This window comes from Cnephaeus nilssonii, assembly GCF_951640355.1.
Source record: "Cnephaeus nilssonii genome assembly, chromosome: 1".
Taxonomy (NCBI): Eukaryota; Metazoa; Chordata; class Mammalia; order Chiroptera; family Vespertilionidae; genus Cnephaeus; species Cnephaeus nilssonii.
In genome coordinates this window covers 18,279,094-18,305,216 of record NC_137072.1, presented here as the reverse complement: position 1 = coordinate 18,305,216, position 26,123 = coordinate 18,279,094, and the positions used below count along the sequence as shown (strand labels likewise).

Here is a 26,123-nt window from a genome sequence, read left to right as displayed (position 1 = left end):
AACAGAATAATAGCCTCCAAGTTTTTTTTATTTCATTGTTTGTTTTTTGCTCTTATATATTTACTAGAGACCCGGTGCACAAAATTCGTGCACAGGGGTGTGTCCCTCAACCCAGCCTTCACCCTCTGCAATCTGGGACCCCTCTCACAATCCAGGACTGCTGGCTCCTAACCACTTGCCTGCTTGCCTGCCTGATTGCCCCTAACTGCTTTTGCCTGCCAGCCTGATTGCCCCCTAACTGCTCCCCTGCTGGCCTGATTGTCCCCAACTGCCCTCCCCTGCCAACCTGATCACCCCCAACTCCCCTCCCCTGCTGGCCTGATTATCTACAACTGCCCTCCCCTGCCAGCCTGATCTCCCCCAACTGCCCTCCCCTGCTGGCCTGATCACCCACAACTGCCCTCCCCTGCCAACCTGATTGCCCACAACTGCCCTCCCCTGCCAACCTGATCGCCCACAACTGCCCTCCCCTGCCGGCCTGATCACCCACAACTACCCTCCCCTGCTGCGACCTGCCTCCTCTGCCAGTACCTGCCTCCTCCATGTGAGGCAGTGGAGATGCCAGGACCTGCCTCCTCTGCACCATTCAGAGCCACGGGACTCCCAGGCCTCACTGTGCAGAGTGGCCACCAGGCCCCACCTCTACTGTGCGCGCGACCACCTTGTGGTGGCCATCTTGTGGTGGCCATCTTATGGCAGCCATCTTGTGATGACATCACGCGAGGGTGTGATGCCACCGAGGCTTTTATTATATAGGATAGATAGCATATTTTTGGATGGATTTATTAATAGAAACAAGTAAAACAACACATTTTTTCCCATTGGTTTTTATGCATAGCTCCTTCATGCCCTGTTTTTGGGATAGGTTAAGAATAATAAATGTGGAATAGGTATACTTTTATTGATGTGTATGTGAGTACATATATATTTATATATACAAATAAATTTTAAGCATAACCACTATTACACTTTAAACCATATATATATTTTTATGTGCTGCTTGTTTTTTTCATTTAACATAAATTCTGAGAGCTTTCCCATATTCATTAAGATTTTCAAGAACATGATTGTCAAGGATGGTATAATCTCCTATCATAAATCATACACCATAATTTATTATCAACCAAAACTATTTCTTTTGAACACTTAAACTGAGGTTGTAAAAGTTTACAACAAAAATAGTCATTTGTTTCTATGCTTATTACTAGAGGCCCAGTGCATGGATTCATGCACTGGTGGCGTCCCTCAGCCTGGCCTGCACCTTCTCGCAATCTGGGGATTGGGCTGAAACTGGCAGTCTGACATCCCCCAAGGGATGTAGTAGTGCGCAAAAAGGCAGGCACCACTCTGCTCATCTCAACCCCACTGTGCCTGCCGCTGCCACTGCTCACTAAGTGGCACTCCTGCTTTGAGTGTCTGCCCCCTGGTGGTCAGTGTGTGTCATAGCAACCGGTCGATCGATTGTTTGGTCATTCGGTCATTCGGTCACTTAGTCTTCTATATAAATAGATGTTTGCTAGGATGGGTATTTCCACCAAGTACCTTTTCTTGTGGAGAGATGGGAAAACAGACAAGGGAGGATCCCTGTACTTCCTAGCGGCATTCTCAGTATTCTTCTCCCACCTGGCTGTGTTTCTGAATGCTGCCTCCTCAGAGTGTTAATCTGTGTGGAAAGAGAAGAGATGAGCTGGTGAGGGAGGGGAAGTAATGAACTAGAAGGCCTTGGGACAGGCAGATGTAGAAATGGTTCCTGTACAGTTAGAGCATGAACAAAGTTTTTTGTTTGTTTGTTTGTTTTTTAATTTGTTCGTTTTGTTTAGCAAAAGCCCATAGGTCTCAGAGTTAAACCCTGATGAGGAGTATGAATGAAAATCTCTCCCTGTTATCTTTGGACTTTCAGGTCTCATTCTGGTTCAGAGAATGAGGCATACTGTGTTTTATTTAGAAGGTGCTTATTCATCTGATACCATCTAACAAGCAGTGATTAGTAGCTCACCACTGAGACTTTGGGATCATGTCATCTTTGCCTTTAGTTTTTAGAGTTGTGACCCTATTAATTTCTTTTTATATTTTCAGGCTATTACAGTGGGAATTTTAGAGGGGCCATGCCAGGCTTATCTCATCTACTGTTACAATAACCAATGTTGTTAAAAAACACATTATAAAAAGTCCTATATTTTATAATTTTAGTCTTAATTTATCCCTTATTTTGTTGCTTTGTAGTAATAGGACCCAAGTGCAAAGTAATAGGTAGATCATGGTTGTGTAAAGACATAGTCATCATCATAGCCCTTTCATGTCTGTGGTAATCTCATAAATGTAAAGTTGTATTAAGTATTTTATTTTTTTAATCCTCACCTGAGGATATTTTTCCCATTGATTTCTAGAGAGAGTAGAAGGGAGGGAGGAGGGGGAGAGAAAGAGAGAGAGAAATATCGATGTGAGAAAGACACATCGATTGGTTGCCCCTCTCACGCGCCCCTACTGGACTAGGGAACCTGCAACTGAGGTATATGCCCTTGACCAGGGATTGGACCCATGACCCTTTGGTCCGAGGGCTGATGCTCTAACCACTTAGCAAACCGGCCAGGGCTTTTTAAATATTTTGTTGTTTGTATCTAACTTTAGATTAATTAGTTAAACATTTATTGGGCATGCATTTCCATCCTAAATATTTCCTTGCATGGATTATATATTTTGCCAAATATAGAAATAATAATTTTAGAATAAACCCAAAAACATTGAACCTACATATGTTTAAAATATATTTTTTATTGATTTCAGAGAGGAAGGGAGAGGATAGAAACATCAATGATGAAAGAGAATTATTGATCAGCTGCCTCCTGCCTTACTGGGGATTGAGCCTGACCAGGAATTGAATCTCTGACCTCCTGACTCATTGGTTGATGCTCAACCATTGAGCCACACTTGCTGGGCAAATCTACATAAAGCAAATCCTGTATACAAGTGCTTTTGTGTATATAGTTCTGCCTAAATGATTCATTTACAGCCCCCTTACTTCAAAAGATAGTAAACCTGGACAGACTAAGTACTGGGTTTTCATATTAGGTATTTCCAAGGGTTACCTTTGTGCACTATTCTTTATTGAGATAAGATACCTGTTCATTCTCCACCTGTTCAGTAAGAATTGTGGGAGCACAGTAAACTTCAGAGGGATGAGTAGCCTGGAAAATATTTGACTAGTGGGACTTACCTTGTACGAAGCAGAAGGGCATTGCAGATGTGGTAAAAAGAGTCCTTAAAGCCCCAGAAGTCCTTCAAATCCTTATCAAAGGACAGCTTCAGTGACAAAAGTCTCCTCACTGGGATCTGTCACTGTGCTCCCAGTACCCAGTAATCTTTTTTTATAAATAAAACTGTTCACATACACTTACTAACAGAAACCCCAAAGCATGTAACACCTCATTCACCTATAAAAGTGGTTGAATTCACAACCAATTTCAGTGAACTGAAGCAAATAACGCTTGGCGAGCCAATTAGGAAGGTAGAACTGCTGTGTCAAAAACTATTAGAAAACTGTTGCTGAGATCCTTAAAATGTCAGGCCAAACACAGGAGCCTCAGACCTTTCACTCTCTGAGAGTTGGGAACAGCGGTGAATTGTGCTGGTTTCTGACCATTCCACCTTCTAAGCATTCCTCTTCTAAAATCACTGGGCCTTGTACTATGAGCAGCCATAGTAGAGGTTAATTTTCTATCACTGATGTTGTGTCTATATTTGCAAAAGAAAGTTATTCTGTTTAATACTGTTCCATTTTGTGCATATTTGAAAAGCCTTATATTATTTTCTCTTGTGGGTTCTCTTTTCTTCCCGATTAGCTATGTTGAGTATACAAAAAATATAGGCAATCAAACTGACTTCAAAATTAGCTAAAAAGTTACATATGATGAAATGGATGGATAATCTGCAGATTTGTTTGCAATGAGACAAAGGAGGTTACCTCCAAAACAGCAATGCTTTTTAAAAACACAATGCCCAGAGTATTACACCACTGGAATCAGCTGATTGTATTTTGTAGGAAGCTAAAAAAACTTCCAGAGTTGAAGAACCAAATCCTTAAAACATTCATAGAGATACATCCACCTAAGACCTTCACACGTAGAGCCTTACTCTCAAGCAGAAAGGGGGAACAAGCTTCTAGACAAATTATAGTGATTTCCCAAAAGGAATGTGAAAGTTAAAAGAAGAGTGGTGGTGTTTGGTGCAACACACTTTCTTCTGCTGACCCTGAGTGAGTCTCTTTTTCTCTCACTCCCCTCCTAATCCCACACCCTGTGCTAATTCATCTATCGATTATGTATGCATTAGGTCCGTAGTTAATTAATGACTGAAGTGGTACACTTATATCCTGCTTTTCACACATTAAATAAAATACCTTTGTATCTATCATTAGCCTCTAGTATTGGAAAGAGAATGAGGAAAGTTTTCCCTTGAAATATTTACTTTGAAAATATACCTTGGGCAGTTCTTTCAGTAAAGAAAGGTTTTATAGGTTCTGATCTAAAAACTTATTATTTGATAACCAAGGGAAAATGAATTAACCTCATTAGTCTCTTAATATTTAAAATGAGAAAATGAATTAACCTCATTAGTCTCTTAATATTTAAAATGAGGGTATTAAAAAGTATTTGTGCAAGGCCGGCATGGCTCAGCAGTTGAGCATTGACCTATGAACCAGGAGGTCACAGTTCAATTCCAGGTCAGGGCACATGCCCGGGTTGTGGACTCTATTCCCAGTGTGGAGTGTGCAGGAGGAAGCCAATCAATGATTCTCTCTCATCATTGATGTTTCTATCTCTCTCTCCCTTCCTGTCACTGAAATCAATTTTAAAAAAGATATTTGGACCCTAAATACAGGGTGGAGCAAAAGTAAGTTTACAGTTGTGGGTACATGAAATAATGAGTTCATCCTTGTAGTATTATTTATTAATTATTGTATTATTTTCCATATATACAACTGTAAACCAACTTTTGTCCAACCCTGTATAAGTAATGTATCTAGCATAATGATCAGTGTGGGGGGAGGCATGGATAACTATTATTACAGGTACATAAAAATGGCAGCTATTAGTATTATCATCATCATTTATAAATTCTTCAGGTTGGTAGATTAGTTTTTCTCTATTTCTTCTCCTACCAAGGTCTTATGATAAAATGTGTTATTAACTTGGGATTTGGGAAGCAATATTTATTTTACAAGAATTTGTTAAACTATACATTTATGTAAATTATCCTATATAATAAAGAGGTAATATGCAAATTGACCATCACTCCAACACACAAGATGGCCGCACCCATGTGGTCAAAGATGGATGCCCCATGTGGACACAAGATGGCCACCACAAGATGGCCCGTAGGGGAGGGCAGTTGTGGGCGATCAGGTCAGCAGGGGAGGGCAATCGGGAGGGACCAGGCCTGCAAGGGAGGGCAGTTGGGGGTGACCAGGCCTGCAAGGGGACGACAGTTGCGGGGGATCCAGGCCTTCAGGGGAGGGCAGTAGGGGGGGACTGGGCCACAGGGGAGGGCAGTTAGGGGCAATCGGGCTGGCAGGGGAGCAGTTAAGTGTCGATCAGGCTGGCAGGGGAGTGGTTAGGGGGGTGATCAGGCTGGCAGGCAGAAACGGTTAGGGGCAATCAGACAGGTAGGCAGGCCAGCAGTTGGGAGCCAGCAGTCCTGGATTGTGAGAGGGTCCCCAGATTGGAGAGGGTGCAGGCTGGCCTGAGGGACACCCCTCCCATGCACGAATTTTGTGCACCAGGCCTCTAGTATTTAATAAAATAAAATTAGATATTGGGATTTGAAAGACATGAAACTTCCTAGTCTTTTATTTTTCTCACTACAGAGTGTATTAACTACTACAAAGCTAGATTTGGATTAGATGTTGTATAGACAACTTACACTCAGTATATCCAAAAATGGACTTACTTTATCCTTTCTGACTTCCTCTCTCCTTCCCATACTCTTTCTTTTTTTTTTTTTTTTACCTCGTTTCTTCCACATACATTTATTCGTTACCTACTGGTGCCAAGAACAATACTAGGGGATGGATATGCAATCATGAATAAGATAGTTATAATCCTTGTTCTCATACAACTTACAAACTAGTTAGTAAGATACATTAAACAAATGAATTACAGAAGTAATTATTCAAAATAGCATTGATGAATGTGATGAAGGAAAGCTCAGAATTTCATACAAGTAAATAACATTCAAATAAGATGGAAAACTTTCTTAGTGTGGGGATTGATGGGAAGAGTCATGAATGCCAACCCTGAGCTGAGACATGAAGAATGAGCTAGGGGTGGGGAGGTTTCTAAGCAGAGATAACAGAATTTTCCCCAGACTTAGCCATCATCTTTCTAAACACAATCATCTTCCCAGTCACCCAGGCCTAAAATCTTCACATTGTCTTTGACACTTTATTCTTTTTTGCCTCAACAAATAATCAGTTTCACACTTTTCTTGATTTAGCATCTTCTTTCCTCTGTTTCCATTCTCACCACATTAAGTTCTTCTTCACCTTTTCCCTACAGTTTGATTTTGGGGTGGTTTTATTTTCCCAAACTCATCTTTTCACCTTCAGTATTTTCCCCTTTTGTAGCCAACCATTCCTCCTATATGGTGCTGCCAGATAACCTGGAACACACTTCTGATATCAACTCAAATAAGTTTAATGGCATGTCAGCTTATAAAATAAAATCTGAATTCCTCAGCATGCTATTCAAATCTTACAATGAATTGACCCCATCTCTGTTTCAAAGCTTAATTTTCAGGCCTCCCTTTTATGTCTTCCTGGCTGTAACCATACCTCCACATTCCAAAGCTTTCCCACAACCAGGCCTTTGTCGTGGGCTCCCTCCCCCTTTCTTCTTCTTATCTGCTCAAGCCTGTTTTTCCTCCATGTTCTTGCCCAAATATCCATCCTCCAGGATAATTTTACATCTTTCCACTGAGGGTAATTTTCCTTTTCTCTGAATTCTCAATATGACGAGATTCATAATATGATAGGCTTTGTCATCTCCCCCACCTAGAAGAACAATTTAGAGGGGGGCAAAGGTGTAGCCCTTAATGAGCATGAACTCTAGAATCAAAATGCCTGGATTCAAATCCTAGCTCCAACACACCTGTATGACCCTGAGCACATCACTTCAATTCTCTGTGCCTCATTCCTTTTCTGTAAAGTAAAACTCCCTAACTTATAAAGCGGTGGGAGGATTAAGTGAATAAATTGTGCCAAAAAATGCAATACTGTATACATATTGATATCATCATGCCATTATTTTTATCATTTACATGTAATATCTACTCTTCTAAATTATAAAGAGGACCAAATCCACATCTGATGTGTTTTTATAACTTCTAAATCCCTTACTGCCTCACACAGGGTAAATTAATAGTGAATGTATGAATTAGAATCACAATGATTAGTGAACCCTAATTGGGCATTTCAAATAGTTTCTTTTGAAGATATCATTTTCTTTATTAAATTAGCTAAAATAAATCATTGAACAAAATTTAATTATGTAAATTTTCTGTGTGTAAAGCACACAGAATATATGAAGAAGTATGCCTTCTCTGATTTTACATTTGATTCAAGGAGACTCATATAGATAACTATAATATAAGGTAATATAGAAAAAGGATACACTCAAAAAGTGATTATAGGAATTCAAAAAGGATTGGCTAGAATGATCAGATAATAATTTATTGAGATGATATGTAATTATACTCCAAGGAAAATGGAACTTTAAAAACACAGCTTACATAAATCAACTCACCTGATAATATTAGCCAATACTTATTGAACATTCACTATACCAGAAACAGTGTTTATTGCATTTAAACTTCAAAATAGCCTCATACAGAAGTATTATTGTGTTCATTTTGTAAGTGGGAAAACTGAGGCATAGCAAGACAATGCTAAGTAATTTGTCCAAGTCACACAGCTAATAAAGAAGAGAGCCAGGATTGGAACCCAGGTAGACTGGATTCAGAACCCGTGTTAACCATCACATTGCAAAATTAGAATTTTTACTAGTTGCTGAACTGTTTCTAATAATGTTTTATTAAGTTCACTGGATTTTATTTTCCATTAATTTTTAAGCTTGCATCTTATCCATGGATGCTAAAAATTTTTTATTTCATATCTGACCAACTCAGTCTTTTATTTACAGTAAAAATTTCTCAAATTCTTCATCTGTGAAATAAAAGTTTGAAGCTGTATCAGTAGTCCCCAAACAATTCAAGAGCAATTCTTTCTTTCAAAATATAAACTTTTATGTTATAGTTGTTCACCTTCTCTTATTCACTGTTTGGTGTGCAGTAGAAAACTTTACAATAAGTTACAGGATTTTGCAATCCCCAGAATCCACTGTGCTAGAATAATCTCTAAAGCCATTTCTAGTTCTCAACACTAGGTCCCTATCTCTCTAATTTCTAATTTGTCATTTCTCTTTGCCATAAGAAGGAATGCATATCCTCCCTCAATCCCTTAAAATTATTTTAAGTTTTCTCTATTTGTTTTCCCCCCTAAGCTTTCTCTTCTTTCTTCAGCTCAAATTCCTTAGTAAACAATACAACTTACTTTGCAGAACTCATAATTAATGTTCGTCTATTGTGAAAAGGAACTCTGTAAAAAATACATGAGCTAAAGCAACACAAATATACAGAACTTAAACTTGTTTTGGGAAAATAGTTAATAAAAGAAAGGTTTTTATATCAATTTTCTGGTAGATTAAATTCTAAAATTAAATTTTTATCTGTGTGTTCAACAGAGAACTAGTGAATACCATATATACACAAAGCAACATTATCTCCTGACCACACTTATTTTTACCTTTCTTTCATTTCTTTTTGACAATTTTGCTCAGTATTTTTCTACTCCTTTAGAATTTACCCTAATGATATTGACAATACTTAGTTTCATATCTTCATATAGTAGAAACATTTAAGAAATAGCAGCATAGAATTTTAGGGAATATCATTCTTGGTACTGCTGGAGACTGGACTTCATTTGCAAGACATCAGTAAGAAATTGTCAGCACAAGTTTGCTTTTTATTTCCCAATATTCAAATCTTTGGGATGCAAAACCAAAATAACACTCTGGGTTTTAGGAATTGGTATATTTTTCTGTTATGATGCCCTTGCTTTCAACAGAATCAGTTTAAGCCAGCTGCATCAAGCAGAAAAGTATAAACCTACATTTTCAACAGCATTAATCCTTTGGCACTGTATAAAACTCCTTCCACAGGCCAAACCAATCCCTATGCGATGGGAGCTGGCTCAAAACCAGGGGGCGGCATCTGAAAGGTAAACCGTACAGTGCCTTGCTTATACAGGGTGGGGCAAAAGTAGGTTTACAGTTGTGAGTACATGAAGCAGAGTTAATCCTATCTAATGAAAGAGAAATATGCAAATTGGCCATCACTCCAACACACAAGATGGCCGCCCCCATGTGGTCAAGGATGGCTGCCCCATGTGGACACAAGATGGCCACCACAAGATGGCCAGCAGGGGAGGGCAGTTGGGGGTGACCAGGCCTGCAGGGGAGGGAAGTGGGGGGAACCAGGCCTGGAGGGGAGGGCAGTTGCAGGGGACCAGGCCTGCAGAGGAGGGCAGTTGGGGGTGACCAGGCCTACAGGGGAGAGCAGTTGGGGGCAACCAGGCTGGCAGGGGAGGGCAGTTAGGGGTGACCAGGCAGGCAAGGGAGTGCAGTTAGGGGCAATCGGGCCGGCAAGGGAGCAGTTAGGCATTGATCACGCTGGCAAGGGAATGGTTAGGGGGTGATCAGGCTGGCAGGCAGAAACAGTTAGGGGCAATTAGGCAGGCAGGCAGGCAAGTGGTTTGGAGCCAGCAGTCCTGGATTGTGAGGGTGGAGAGGGTGCGGGCTGGGCTGTCCCACAGGGTGCAGTCCCAGGTTGGAGAGGGTGCAGGCTGGGCTGAGGGACATACACCCTCCCCCGTGCACAAAGGTCGTGCACTGGGCCTCTATTTCTTGTGTATCATTTGTTAGTTATTGAATAATTTATTAATTATTGTATTATTTTCCATACAAACAACTATAAGCTTACTTTTGCCCCACCTTGTATATGCCTTTTGACCATCCCCCAGAATTGGCAACTTGTTCCTTTGTGTCCCACTGAACTTGCAGAGGTGTTTATCACAGCACCTAGGCTACTTTAATGCAGTTTCTTGTTTATATGTCTCTCTTCCCTTTAGCATTGCCTTTATATCCACAGCATCTAGTATAGTTCCTGGCTCATAGTAAATGCTTCATTAATGTTTGTTGAATGAAAACTCTGGAATAAGAAGCAAGAAGTTAGCAAAGTAGTTGAACCAAGTACTAAGTGAAGTAATAACTATGGAGAGGTGGACTGATTGGGGGTATGCCCTACAGGCTATTTCACACAGGGGATAAGTGTTGCTAGAAGTGGGGAGGCAGGAATACCAAAGGTTTCAGATGGAAGACAATGGAAACTAGCCTGGTTGTCCCATTTTGGAGAGTAAAAAGAATTAAGTTACAGCATACCAAAGACTTAGAAACAATTAATAGAAACTCTTAAAAGTTAGAATTACATAATTTAGAATTGATTTGAAAGCAATAGGGAGATTCTATAGCTCTTTAATTTGGCCAATGAATGATCAAAATAATATTTTAAAGTTTTAATTAAATGGATGTGTACTTATGTTACCATTTATGTATATTAAACATCAGATTATGAAATATTGATTTTAGTCTGTGGGTCATTGATCCTGAAGGTTTCTTTCTCTTCTCATCCCGCAGGTTGTCATTTTATACTTTGAGCCGAGCATATTTCGCTGCATTCTCCTCAGATGGGTCCGTCTTCTCGGTTTTGCTACTGTTTATGGAACTGTCACTCTCAAGCTTCACAGGTTAGTATGTTTTTTTAGTTTTCATCATCGTGGGAGGATCAGAGTGTCTGGCTTAGCATGTAATTGCAAACTGTGTCAGCCAATTAAATGGTTTAATTTCATGGACTTAATAATAAGATGATCTATATATATATATTTTTTCCCCAATTTTTTTAATAAGGTATTATATGAGTACATATCTTACCATTGCCCCCCCCACACCCCACTCCCATATATGCCCCCACCCCCCAGAGTTTTGCATCCATTGGTTATGCTTATATGCATGCATACAAGTCCTTTGATTGATCTCTTATCTCCCCCACCTCTCCCTAACCTTCCCCTTGTAATTTGACAGTCTGTTTGATGGTTTACTGTCTCTGTATCTATCTTTTTGTTCAAGTTTATAATGTTCTTTATTATCCATAAATGAGTGAGATCATGTGGTATTTTTCTTTCATTGACTGACTTATTTCACTTAACATAATGTTCTCCAATTCCTCCCAGGTTGCTGCAAATGATGAGAATTCCTTCTTTTTTATGGCAGCATAGTATTCCATTGTGTAGATGTACCACAGTTTTCTGATCCAGTCATCTGCTGACGGGCACCTAGGCTGTTTCCAAATCTTAGCTATGGTGAATTGTGCTGCTATGAACATAGGGGTGCATATATCCTTTCTAATTGGTGTTTCTAGTTTCTTTGGATATATTCCCAGGAGTGGGATTACTGGGTCAAATGGGAGTTCCATTTTCAGTTTTTTGAGGAAACTCCATACTGTTCTCCACAGTGGCTGCACCAGTCTGCATTCCCACCAGCAGTGCACGAGGGTTCCTTTTTCTCCGCATCCTCGCCAACACTTGTCGTTTGTTGATTTGTTGATGATAGCCATTCTGACAGGTGTGAGATGGTACCGCATTGTTGTTTTGATTTGCATCTCTCGGATAATTAGTGACGTTGAGCATGTTTTCATGTGTCTCTTGGCCTTCCTTCTGTCTTCTTTTGAAAAGATTCTATTTAGGTCTGTTGCCCATTTTTTGATTGGATCATTTATCTTCCTTTTATTAAGTTGTATAAGCTGCCTGTAGATGTTGGAGATTAAACCTTTATCAGTGATGCCATTTGCAAATATGTTCTCCCATGCAGTGGGCCTTCTTGTTGTTTTGTTGATGGTTTCTTTTGCTGTGAAAAAGCTTTTTATTTTTATGTAGTCCCATTTGTTAATTTTCTCTTTAGCTTCCATTGCACTAGGGGCAGTGTCAGTGAAGAATTTCTTTTGGCATATGTCTGAGATTTTGCTGCCTGTGGATTGCTCTAGTATTTTTATGGTTTCCCGGCTTATGTTTAAGTCCTGTATCCATTTTGAGTTTATTTTTGTGTATGGCGTAAGTTGGTGATCAAGCTTCATTTTTTTGCATGTATCTGCCCAATTTTCCCAACACCATTTATTGAAGAGACTGTCTTTATTCCATTGTATGTTCATGCCTCCTTTGTCAAATATTAATTGAGCATAGCGGTTTGGGTCAATATCTGGATTCTCTATTCTGTTCCATTGATCTATATGTCTGTTCTTGTGCCAGTACCAGGCTGTTTTGAGAACAGTGGCTTTGTAATACAGCTTGAAATCTGGTATTGAGATCCCTCCTACTTTATTCTTCTTTCTCAGGATTGCTGTGGCTATTCAGGGTCTTTTTTTATTCCAGATGAATTTTTGGAGAGTTCTTTCAAGGTCTGTGAAATATGCCGTTGGTATTTTAATGGGGAGTGCATTGAATCTATAGATTGCTTTGGGTAGTATGGACATTTTAATGATGTTGATTCTACCAATCCATGAACATGGTATGTTCTTCCATCTGTTTACGTCTTCCTCTATCTCTTTTTTCAGTGTCCTGTAGTTTTCCGTGTATAGGTCTTTTACCTCCTTAGTTAAGTTTATTCCTAGGTATCTTAATTTTTGTGGTGCGATGGTAAATGGGGTTGCCTTTTTAGTCTCTCTGTCTGTAAGTTCACTATTGGTGTATAGAAAGGCCATAGATTTCTTGGCGTTAATTTTGTATCCTGCTACATTGCCGAATTCATTTATTAAGTCTATTAGTTTTTTGACGGAGTCTTTTGGATTTTTTATGTACAATATCATGTCGTCTGCAAATAAAGACAGCTTTACTTGTTCTTTTCCAATTTGGATGCCTTTTATTTCTTCTTCTTGTCTAATTGCAATGGCTAATACTTCCAGTACTATGTCAAACAGGAGTGGTGAGAGTGGGCATCCCTGTCTTGTTCCTGTTCTTAGGGGAAATGTTTTTAGTTTTTGTCCATTGAGTATGATGTTTGCTGTGGGTTTATCATATATAGCTTTTATTATGTTGAGGTATGAGCCATCTATTCCCACCTTGTTGAGAGTTTTTATCAAGAAAGGGTGTTGGATTTTGTCAAATGCTTTTTCTGCATCAATTGATATGACTATGTGATTTTTATCTTTCAATTTGTTTATGTGATGTATCACGTTTATTGATTTGCGGATATTGTACCATCCTTGCATTCCTGGGATAAATCCTACTTGGTCATGGTGTATGATCTTTCTGATGTACTGCTGGAGCCGATTTGCTAGAATTTTGTTGAGGATTTTGGCATCTATGTTCATGAGGGATATTGGTCTGTAATTCTCTTTCATTGTGTTGTCTTTATCTGGTTTTGGTATTAGGGTGATGCTGGCTTTATAGTAGGAGCTTGGAAGTGTTCCTTCCACTTGAATTTTTTGGAATAGTCTGAGGAGGATAGGTTTTAGTTCTTCCTTGAATGTTTGGTAAAACTCTCCTGTGAAGCCATCAGGCCCCGGGCTTTTGTTTGCCGGAAGCTTTTTGATGACTGCTTCAATTTCGTCCATAGTTATTGGCCTATTGAGCTGTTTAGATTCTTCTTGATTGATTTTTGGAAGGTTATATTTTTCTAGGAATATGTCCATTTCCTCCAGGTTGTCCAGTTTGTTGGAATAGAGTTGTTCGTAGTATTTTGTAACAATCCTTTGTATCTCAGCGGGATCTGTTGTTATTTCACCTCTTTCATTTCTGATTTTGTTTATTTGGGTCCTCTCTCTTTGCTTCTTGGTGAGCCTGGCTAGAGGTCCATCAATCTTGTTTATCTTTTCAAAGAACCAGCTCTTGGTTTTGTTGATCTTATGTATTGTTTCTTTGGTCTCTATGTCATTTATCTCCGCTCTGATCTTTGTTATTTCCTTCCTTCTGGTTACACTGGGCTTTTCTTGCTGCTCTTTTTCTAGCTCTTTGAGTTGTAGGGTTAAGTAATTTATTACCATTGTTTCTTGTTTTTTGCAATAGGCTTTTAGAGCTATGAACTTCCCTCTCAAGACTGCTTTCGCTGTGTCCCATAGATTTTGGATTGTTGTGTTTTCATTGTCATTTGTTGCCATGATGTTTTTTATTTCTTCCTTGATCTCTCTGGTGACCCAGTCCTTGTTTAATAGCATGCTGTTTAGTCTCCATGTGTTTGATTTCTTTGGATTGTATTTATTGTAGTTGATTTCCAGTTTTATGCCACTGTGATCTGAGAAGATGCTTGATATAATTTCTATCTTCTTGAATTTGAAGAGACTTTGCCTGTGACCCAGCATATGGTCTATCTTTGAAAATGACCCATGTGCACTTGAGAAGAATGTATATTCTGTGGCTTTGGGGTGAAATGTTCTGAAGATGTCAATTAATTCCATCTGGTCTAGTGAGTCATTTAGGATTGCTGTTTCTTTGCTGATTTTTTGTTTAGAGGATTTGTCCAGTGGTGATAGTGGGGTATTAAAGTCTCCTACTATGATTGTGTTGCTATTAATCTCTCCCTTGATATCCTCCAGGAGTTTTTTTATGTATTTGGGTGCTCCTATATTGGGAGCGTATATGTTTACCAGAATTATTTCTTCTTGTTGGATTTCTCCCTTTAGTATTATGAAGTGGCCTTTCTTATCTCTTGTTATGGCATTTACTTTGAGGTCTATTTTGTCAGATATAAGTATTGCTACCCCAGCTTTTTTTTCATTTCCATTTGCCTGAAAGATATTTTTCCATCCCTTCACTTTCAATCTGTGTGAGTCTCTTGTTCTGAGATGGGTCTCTTGTAGACAGCATATATATGGGTCGTGTTTTTTTATCCATTCAGCTACTCGATGTCTTTTGATTGGAGCATTTAGTCCGTTTACATTTAAAGTTATTACTGAAAGGTATTTGTTTGTAGTCATATCTATTTTTGTGTCTGTATTCCTTCTTACCTGTTTATTTCTTCTTTTTACAGTATTCCCTTTAGCAATTCTTGCATTGCTGGTTTGGTGGTGATAAACTCCCTGAGGCTTTTTTTGTCTGCAAAGCTCCTGATTTCCCCTTCAATTTTGATTGATAGTCTTGCTGGATATAGTATTCTTGGATTCAGTCCTTTGCTTTGCAACACTTTGTATACCTCCTTCCATTCACTTCTAGCTTGTTGTGTTTCTGTTGAGTAATCATTTGACAATCTGATGGGTGTTCCTTTGTAGGTAACTCTCTGTCTCTCTCTTGCCGCCTTTAGGATTCTCTCTTTATCATTTATATTTGCCATTGAAATTATGACATGTCTTGGTGTGGGTCTTTTGGGGTTGATCCTGCTTGGGACTCTCTGTACTTGCGTAACTTTTATCTTTCCCATATCCGGGAAGTTTTCTGTCATTATTTCTTCGAATAGATTTTCTAATCCCTGCTGCTCTTCTTGTCCTTCTGGCAGCCCTATTATACGCATGTTACTTCGTTTCATGTTGTCCCGAAGCTCCCTTAGGCTTTCCTCCTGCTTTTTAATTTTTTTCTCCAATTGCTGTTCAGATTGAGCTTGTTTCTGTACCTGATCTTCTAACTCACTAATTCGGTCCTCTGCTTCTTGTAGTCTACTGTTGAAACTTTCCATGGTGTTTTTGATTGTAGCTATATCACTTTTCATTTCTTCCTGATTCTTGCATAAGTTGTTGATTTTCTCATCCATCCGATGTATAAATTCCATGACCATTACTCTGAACTCCTTTTCGGTCATGTTGCAAGCTTCAGTTTCACTAATTTCCTTTCTTGGCGACTCCACATTTTCTTTCCTCTGTGAGTTATTTCGTTTCCCCATTCTGGCTATTACCAGAAAGCTCAAGCTTCCGTTTGCGTGGACCTGGGCCGTGTGCTGTGGGGACTTCGCTCCACCCTAGTTTCACTGAAGTGCTCTGACACTAGGACGTGTGGCTGCCTTTGGTTGGTGGGAACCAGACTTGCCCAGGATCAGTGTCCCCAGTGTTCCGTGTGGTCTCGTGTGCACATTTAGAATCAGGGGCCCTGTCTACACCACACTGTTGGTATGTGCCGAAAATGAGATCCTTAGCATGTGCCAGGAGTCAGAGTTTCCCTGTGTCTGCACCAAGACTCGAGTGTCAAAGTCTCTGTTGCCTTGTGCGGTTTCTCGTTGAGAATCAGGGTCCCTGTGTGTGCACGCACCAACAATTGGGGTCGCTGGCTCTTAGTGTGAATGCGCTGAGTCAGGGATCCTAGGCAGCTGTTTCCGGCGTGCCAAATTCCCTGAAGTGGAGCTGCGTCCTGTGTGTGCTCTCTCTACAGAGCCAAACCAGCTAGAACGCACATTCTTAAAATCCTGAAGGTGAGCTGGCTCAGTGCACTCTCCGAGTCCCGGAGGGGGGGCGGAGTCAGTCCTGCGCGACAAATTCCCCAAAGGGAAGTCCCTCTGTGCACGCTCTAAGAATCACCGAAGGGGGAGCTGTGACCCGCGAGCCAAATTCCCCCAAATTCCCCGAAGGGGAGCCCTCTGTGTGCACTGACAGATTTCCCCGACTGGGAGCTGCTTCTGTCCCGCGCGCACGCGCGCGCACGCCAAATTCCCTACGGGGGAGCGCGTCCCTGCTCAAAGCTCGGCAGCTTGGGCGAGGGGTGGGTCTATCAGTTATTATGGCGCTTTCCGCGCGCCTGTGGGCGCTCAGCAGCTTGGGGGAGGGGCGGGTCTATCAGTTACTATGGCGCTATCTGGGCGCCTGCGAGGAGGGGGATAGGCTCTTTGACTCACGGAAATCTGCGGGGAAGTCTGGATTCTTGTTGATTGTTGGTCTGAAGCTGTGATAGCAGTTCTCTGTCCCCAGTGGCTGCAGGGTCCTGGTTTGTGTCAGAAGCCAGGATCCGAGTCTCAGGCAGCTCTGTTTCTCAAGATGGCGTGGTCTCCGCGTCCGCACCAGCCGCTGAGAAGTGTCTGCTTTGTGCGCGGGGCTCTGCCGTCTAGGGCTGCCCTGTTAGGGAGCCCCTTGGAAGACCTGCAGAATCTAACTGACCCTATCTCATACACACACACACACCACACACTTCTACACTCTCCTTTATGGGTTCCTCACTCACACTCTCTCTCTCCCTACTTTCCTGCCGGTCGCCATCTTTTTTTCTCCTCTATATATTTATTTTTGATGCAATACTTTTAGGATTCCCTAGGAAAATATTTAATATAGCTGAATTTGAATAAGATGTTTTAATCAAATGTGCCATTGGTATTGGAAAGGTTAATTCTGAATAAAAATAAGTTTAGAATGAATGCAAAACAGTATGGACTAGCTAAGAACAGGAATAAATACAGTTGGAATAATAATGCAGGTGCAGAGCCACCAAAGAACTTTATGTAGTACAATTCAGTAATATGCTTATTTGACTAAAACTACTGTCCTCCATTCTCAAGTGTCCTGTCCCGGGGTAAGTCTGCTGATATTCTGTGGGTCAAACTGAAGAAAAAAATAGTGTTTCTGGCTTTCCTCCTTGACCAATGTGTTCTAGTAATTATTAATTTTACAAATTGGAGAGTAGAGTACTGTAAATTACCTTATACTTCATTTCAAAGCCACCTATGTTTTAAAGTGTATATGATAAATATTAGGAATGAAGAAGCAATCAAATAAATTACTACCCTCAAACACTAGGGATGGCTGGGAATGATTCCAGGGCCCCCACTTGCCTCCTCTTTCCACGTTTTCTCAATGTCGTGGTGTCAAAAATCTTAGGACAGAAAATGTAAGTTTCTCCCGCAGGATAAAATTGTAGTTCTAGAGAGGAAACCCTCTATGCTGATCACTGTAAAGCTGATTTGACTCCCACAATAAGTCATGCATATTTTCATGCTAATATGACCATAAGTTTTTCTCCATAAAAGTATTTTAATGTGGCTCATCCAACAATTTATCTTAGTTGCTATAATATGTGTTATATTTGTCTTTAAATGTATCCCCTTCAAACTTTCTTTAAATGTGATTGTGTACTATCTACTACATACTCTCCATTTTATTTCCTTTTGGGGAGGGCTGTACTTATATACTGGGAATGCTTCAGATTATCTGTCCTTAACTTTCAATACATCAAATAGTACAAAGAATGTGGGATTGGATTTAAGAAATCATAACCCTGAAATCTATATAATTTTATTGATCAATGTCACCCCGATAAATTCAATAAAAATTTTAAAGAAATCATAGGCCCCTATTTCCTAGAAAAGGAAAAGATTAGAGCAATCTCTAATGTTCTTTCTGATGCCCACTTTATTCTTTCCACTTCACAGCACACTTTGCTCTTTTGTCCTTCTATCCTTCAAGTGCCTACCAATTTCCTTTCTCATACGAAAGCTATTTTTCAACTGGTGCTCATTCACAAAAGGAAGAGAGAAATTGACCGCTTAAAATAGACAGTAAGAATTCTAGAAATTCTGAATGAATGGATGGCCTGTTGATACATAAAAATGACCTCTGACCCTATGAGTCTAGCATTTAGCATTTATTGGGTTTGCATATTTAATTATGTTCTTCATGTTTACCTAATTTATTTTCTTTTTGAAGTGAGTGTCTTACCATTGGATCCCCAGAGTTTAGCACAATGACTGACACATAGGAGGTACTTAATACATATCATTTGATGAGTGAATGAATAAAATGTCAGCTGCAGACTTAGAAGATGCTTCCATCACTTCTCTACACATGTAGTACATCCATATTCCCTTACCTCACTGTATGCCCTCAAGTATCTGGAACACTATGGTTTGCAAGACGCTGTTTGGTGGGATGTAAACACAGTATTAAATAGCAGTGAATCGTGTAATGAGAAAACTACTTCTGTTCAGATTCTCTTTCCATCCTTCTGATTATTTCCAGGAGAAAAATTAGTGTGGAGCTAGTATGTCTTTAACACCTGCCAAGCAGTTGCTATTCTTCCTTTGCAACCAGGAGCAGATCAAGTCAGACTCAGAGCTTTCCAATGCAATGCTATCTAGGTGAAATTTATTAATTTTGTTTCACTGTATTTATTTTCATAGTTACTTTCTATTTATAGGCTTTCAGTTTTTCATTGAAAGTATCAATATAGATTTTTCTTTAAAATATTTAAAGCAATAAATAAAAGTTGATTTAAAGTATATATTTGCTGGTGTGCAGATATAGAGAGAAATCTTGAGGGAGGTAAGCTGAGGATTAGAATTTAGGAAACTAGATTATTTAATCATTCTTTTGTTTATTTTAAAGACAGTAAATCTATTTTCTCTCTGTGTGTGTTTCTAGAAGTCATTACAGTTAAGAATTACTTTATTTTTGGCTTAAATCGAGTAGAAACTCTTTCTAATTTAATGAGCTGAGTTATTCTTATCCTGTCAGAATCATATGGCTTTATATTATACTCTATTCTTTTCTACATTTCTTAAATTTATATGATTCTTATATTAAGTCTATTAACTGAACAGTCAGCTTTGCAGAGGAATGTGAACAATCTGATGGAAGTGACTGGCTAAGCCAGCGTTGTATCCCCTGTTATTAATGATGCACCTTGCACCCCTTATATACACGTACAGTTGACCTCTTGAACATTGCTAGGGTTGGGCACTGACTCTATGAAGTCGAAAATTCAAATATAACTCTTGACTCCACAAAAACTTAACTACTGATAGCCTACTATTGACTGGAAGCCTTACCAATAACATAAAATCAATCAATACATATTTTATATGTTATATGCCTTATGTACTGTATCCTTACAGTAAAATAAGCTAGAGAAAGAAATATGTTATTAAGAAAACTAGAGGCCCAGTGCATGTAATTCATGCACGGGGGGTGGGGGAGGGAGCCCCTCAGCCCAGCCTGCACCCTCTCCAATCCAGGTCCCCTCGGGTGATGTCCGACTGCCAGTTTAGGCCTGATCCCACAGGGCCTTAACCGGCAGTCGGACATCCCTCTCACAATCCAGGACCACTGGCTCCTAACTGCTCACCTGCCTGCCTGCCTGCCTGCCTGACCACCCCTGACCACCTCTGCCTGCCAGCCTGATGCCCCTAACTATTACCCTGCTGGCCTGATTGCCCCTAACCACCTCTGCCTGCCAACCTGATCACCCCTAACCACCTTTGCCTGCCGACCTGACCACCCCTAACTGCCTCTGCCTGCCGGCCTGATCACCCCCTAACTGCTCCCCTGCCAGCCTGATCATCCTGTAACTGCTCTCCCCTGCTGGCCTGATGGCCCCCTAACTGCCCTCCCCTGCCGGCCTGATCACCCCTAACTGCTTTTGCCTCAGCCCCTGCCACTGTGGCTTTGTCCGGAAGATGTCTGGTCTAATTAGCATATTACCCTTTTATTAGTATAGATAATAAGGAAGAGAAAATACATTTACAGTATTTGATGAAAAAAATCCAGCTATAAGTGGACCCAGGCTCTATAAACCCTTGTTGTTCAAGGGTCCATTGTGTTCAGGGATTTGTTAAGTGAATGAATGGGTGGATGGTCTAATGAATGGGACTACAAGGAATGTTCCTGGTTGGGGTTTCTCTTAGAGTCAAACAACCTGTGTCCCTGAAGAATGAACTTCTAAGGTTTTGTAGTAATATATAGGAAGACACAATTCCTAACAAGTCTGAATTTGTATTCTAATTCTGCCATTAACTGTCTATACAACCAAGAATAAATAACTTGAGCATCTAAGAATCATTTTTTTTTACCTCACCTCTAAGGTTATTATAAAGATTAAGCATGATTGGGATATATGTCAATATATCAAATTGGGGGTTTTATTGCAAACCACAGGTAGTGACTATGTCTAAATTAATCTAAAAGCAAATTCACTGGAATGATATGATAAAGTCACAGAATTAAAGGGGAAATGAAATAACTAGGCTTTAGAGGACTTGACCCAAGGTAGATTGGGGGATTGGTAGCCTGAACTAAGATAATGTGCCATGAATTCCATAGAATAATTTTCACAGGAACTTCATTTCTTATTTCAAATTTAAAAAAAAAATAAATCCTACCTCTCTAGGCAGAGAATTCTAAGGGAATTATCAGTAGTGATATACAAAATGACAGTTAAAGTCCCTCGAGAATAGGATAGATAAGAAAGACTTGGGTTTTGTTTTTATTTCACTGAAGCTTAGTAAAATTATTGATCATTTCTTTCTTCATCTCCTGGTCTCTCACTGACTGATTGTAGTGTTTACAGAATCCCAGTAGCTCTGAAAACTTGAAGCAAATATGAAAAAAGTACAGGCCCTCAGTCTGTCACACAAATAATACTATTAGACATGGGAACTTTAAGGTTTCATTTACTTTTACCAAATCACCCACTTTTGAGAGTCATACAGCCAAAAATTACCATGCTAATCCAAGGGAAAATAGCAAAAAAGCCCTTTGTTAATTAACAGTGCAACATGGGAGGTGATCAGTTGGGGGAGGAGTGAGAGTGGCACTCCCCTTCAGGGAGGAATGTTTTATCACTGACATTTAGAATCACCATCTCATGGTGGTAATAAAAAGTAAACCAACTTTTAATTGTCTTTATTATTGCCTATTTATTTTTATAGACAAATGGGCCACTTTATTACCTGCACCCAGGGCAAACCAGTCCCATTGCCACATCTCACTGACAGGATATTCATGTAATAAAACACTTTATTTTAATCTTATACTGTTTATTCCTCTTTGGAAAAGGAAAGAAGGAAGGTTTTAGCTGCTCAGTACGGATCATAAGGAAAAATAGAGCTGAAGTAGGCAAAAATGAAGAAGGTTCATTTATAAAAGGGAATTTCATTCAGTAGCCATAGATATGTTTGACTTACTAGTAGAACATGAATGATGTAGGACAAATTTAAACAAACACCTAGCACCTGCATGGATAGAGGGGTTCACAGAATACTTGCTAAGCTGGGTTGGTTAGTTGTATGCTGGGCAGGTGGGTTGGTTGGTTGATTGGTAATCAGTTGTTTTTAAGAAACTTGGAAAGGCAATAGGCTCAGAAAAGCCATGCATAGTTTCAGGAGGCAAAATGAGAAAATGTTTTAAATGAAAGGGGGTGGAGAGAGATTAAGAAATAAACCTAAAAGAACATTTTTCTATTTCTTTTAATACAGTTTTAAAAGTAGATTGCCTTTTTTGTTTTCTAAGGCTAATACAAGGGGAAAAAATACTTTTTGCACTATATCTAAAATGAGTATTTAAGCAAGCAGTGAAAAAGCCTTCTTCTGGCTCTGGACTAGGGATTTTCATTTTATGCATTATTCAGTACACATTGCTCTGGATACAGCACAATACATGGCAGCTTTCTCTACTGTGTTCATTAGCACAAAATAGTTTACATTTTGTGGGAATGTTTAGCTATACTAATAAAAGGGTAATATGCTAATTAGACTGAATAGACCAGACATCTTCCAGATGACCTTCCTGACAAAGCCGGGGCCTGGGCAAAGCCGCCTGCGGTCCCGGCACCTATGACTGTGGCCAGCCTGGGCAAAGCTGGCCTGGGTTCCAGGTGCCTACGGCTGGCCAGAGGGAGGGAAGCCCGGGTCCCGGGTACCTGTGGCCAGCTGGAGGAGGGAAGCCTGGGTCCCGGGTACAGGGGCCAAGGCAGAGGCAGTTAGGGGCAGTCAGCAGGCAGGGGAGCAGTTAGGGGTGCTCAGGCCAGCAGGGGAGCAGTTAAGAGCAATCAGGCAGGCAGGCAGAGGGGTTAGGGGTGATCAGGCAGGCAGGCATGTGAGCGGTTAGGAGTCAGCGGTCCTGATTGCAAGAGGGATGTCCGGTTGCCGGTTTAGGCCTGATCCCTGCCTAAACGAGCAGTTGGACATCCCCCAAGGGGTCCCGGATTGGAGAGGGTGCAGGCTGGGCTGAGGGACCCCCAGTCCCAGAAATTCATGCACCGGGCCTCTAATATATATATATATTCATTCCTAATAAATAATATATAAGCAAATACATATATTCAGTTCCTAATAAATTTTGGAAAGAAACTGGAATATATTTATATTTATTTATTAAGTATATTCTTTAAGGATACATAAAATACAGTAAGATGTTCTAAATATTTAAAAGGGAAAAATAAAGAAAATTAAGTATGCTCTACAGAAAAGCTAAAAGTTCATAGTAAAATGAAGATTGTCTCATTTACCTTAACTTGTGATAACCACTGAGTGGCAGGGAATTTGAGATGGAGCTTGGGGCAAATGCCTGAAATAGAGTTATTAGACTTTGTCTATTAAATGCAGGTCATCTGCCTTGACAGACCATTGATCAAGGTGTTAGTTAGCCCTCATTTATTTAGAAAGCCAAACAAATAACAAACTTTGTTTTTAGGTGTCTAAGCCAGTGCATATGGGCATATATAAGATTCTTCTAAAAGACTTCTTGCATTCATCCCAGCACACAGATTAAGGCTTCAAATCATGACCCAGAGGTTTTTAACATGAAACAGTTTTAACACTGTTTTAGCCAGTTACCCACCTCAGTCAAAATAATATATCAAGAAAGTGGTCTTTGGATATGTAGCTGTGTACATTGCATTTTGACTAGGAAATGGGAAGACTTTGCCATATGGATGCTGGTAATGATATTCACTTCAGGCATATCCTTTGCAGAGCTCACTGTGATTTCTCATCTTTACTGGCTGCCTACCTTCAAGTGGAGAATTCCTTATAGTGACATTTCTTAAGAATCACACTATCCCAGAGAAAAGGATCTCATTCTTTATCTTCTGAGGAAAGTCTCTTTCCCTGCCAGCAAGTGTACCATTTGGACAGTGTTAAAGAAAATTTCATCCTGACATTTTTCATAGAATTCTTAAAGAATTTAAGGGAACAACTATAATGTTGTTGTTTTTTGTGTTTTTTTTTTTTTAATAGGGGAAAGAGATTGTGCTCAACTCTGAATACGAGGAAAAGTGGGGGTTTATAGTCAAGGAGCAAGAGACAGTTCAGTTGATGGAAAAGTACTAAGGGGAAACATCAGGTGGAAGAGATTATTGCTAAACTGACTTATTTTGTCAATATTCTTGTCAAAATATGCAAAGATGGGAAAGTATAAAGGTTGGGCCAGCTGAGGGGAGGGCTTGGAGGAGCCCAAAGTTTGGTCAAAGAGATAATCATTGTCAATAGGAAGCTAAGTAAGTTCCAAAGGCAAACAATGTTATTTAAGTAAATTAGAAAACATCTGAGCCAGACCTCAGATACCCATGCTTCGCATATACTGTATTAGAAAGTAACTAGATACCCTAGAGAAAAACGACATGCTTAAGATAAAACTGTAGAGAATAAAGATTTCAAATTCATGTTTCAGAACTATCTATCTTTAATATTGGCATTTTAAGAAATTTGAAAAAATTAGATATGTAAACAACTCTACTTTCTCTTTTTGTTTGTTTTATAACTCACTAAGTATCAACCTGGGCTTTGTGAAATTGAGATTTAAATAATTTCCCTAGTGATATTTTACCACTTCAAAATTTTTTAATGAAACAGGAAAGATGCAAAGTCATTTGACTGTTAACAATGAATTATTGGCTAGAGGTCTGTATTCATATAGAACCTTTAATATCAATGAGTACCTTTTAATAAATTATAGATAATAGCAATATATTTTTAAATTGTTCTTTTCATGTTATCTATCTATACTAATAAAAGGGTAATATGCTATTTAGACCAAACAACTTCCGGACATCCTTCCGGATGTCCTTTCGGACAAAGCCATGGTGGCGGGAGCTGAGGCAGAGGTGGGCCGGGACGATCAGGCAGGCAGGCGAAACAGTTAGTGGCAATCAGGCAGGCATGCAGGTGAGTGGTTAGGAGCCAGAGGTCATGGATTGCGAGAGGGATGTCCGACTGCTGGTTTAGGCCCAATCCTTGTGAAAATCTGGCCTAAACTGGCAGTTGGACATCCCCTGAGGGGTCCTGGATTGGAGAGGGTGCAGGCTGGGCTGCGGGACCCCTCCCCCCCATGCATGAATTTCATGCACCGGGCCTCTAGTTAGACATAAATAAAAATAGGAGTGTATCTCACTCAGAAAACTATAGAGACATAAAGCTTTACTAATTTTGTCTGACTTGATTTTTGATATGACTCAGGCAGTAGCAGGGATAGACATTTAGGGCACTATGCTAAGTGAATAGTCAGAGAGAGAAAGATAAAAAAACATATGGTCTCATTTATATGTAGAATCTTAAAAAACAAACAAACAACTGAGCTCATAGATACAGAGAAAAGATTAGTAGTTGCCAGAGGTGGGGACTGGGGGTTTGGCAAAATGGGTATCAAAAGGTACAAACTTCCAGCTATAATATAAACAAGTCATGGGGATGTAATATACAGTATGGTGACTATAATTGATAATATGATATTGCATATTTGAAAGTTACTAAGATTAGCTCTGGCCAACGTGGTACAGTTGGTTGGAGCAAGCTACGGGAGGCAACCAATTGATGTAGCTCTCTCACATCAATGTTTCTCTCTCTCTCTCCCTTCATACTGCTCTGGAATCAATAAAATGAAATGGGAAAAAAGCAAGTTAATAAGAGATTAGATCTTAAAAGTCCTCATCACAAGAAAAAATGTAATTATGTATGGTAACAATGTTAACTAGACTTACTGTAGTAATTATTTCACAATATACACAAATATCAAATCATTATATTGCATATCTAAAACTAATATAATGTTATTTGTCAATTATACCTCAATTAAAAGATAAAAAGGGAAGAAAAGCTAGTCACAGAGAAAATATTTTCTATATATAGCTGACAAAGGTCTTTATTCATAATATATAAATTTCTTCTACAAATTATGAAAAGACAAACATGATAAAAGGATTGAACAGATACTTCATAAAAGGACAGTTCATAAATGGCCCATAGCACATTGAAAAAAAGCTAAACATAAATGGCTACATATTCTATAAT

General features: G+C 39.6%; 1 protein-coding gene across 1 annotated transcript in view; it reads left to right on the top strand.

Moving 5' to 3' along the window:
- Nucleotides 1–26,123, top strand: part of GPR158 (G protein-coupled receptor 158) — a gene marked incomplete at both ends in the record, with an annotated part of 416,922 nt that overhangs the window by 345,357 nt on the left and 45,442 nt on the right. The window contains one exon of the mRNA XM_079773765.1: nucleotides 10,806–10,915. Coding sequence (XP_079629891.1) covers nucleotides 10,806–10,915 — 110 coding nt within the window. The remainder of the gene's footprint in view (nucleotides 1–10,805; nucleotides 10,916–26,123) is intronic.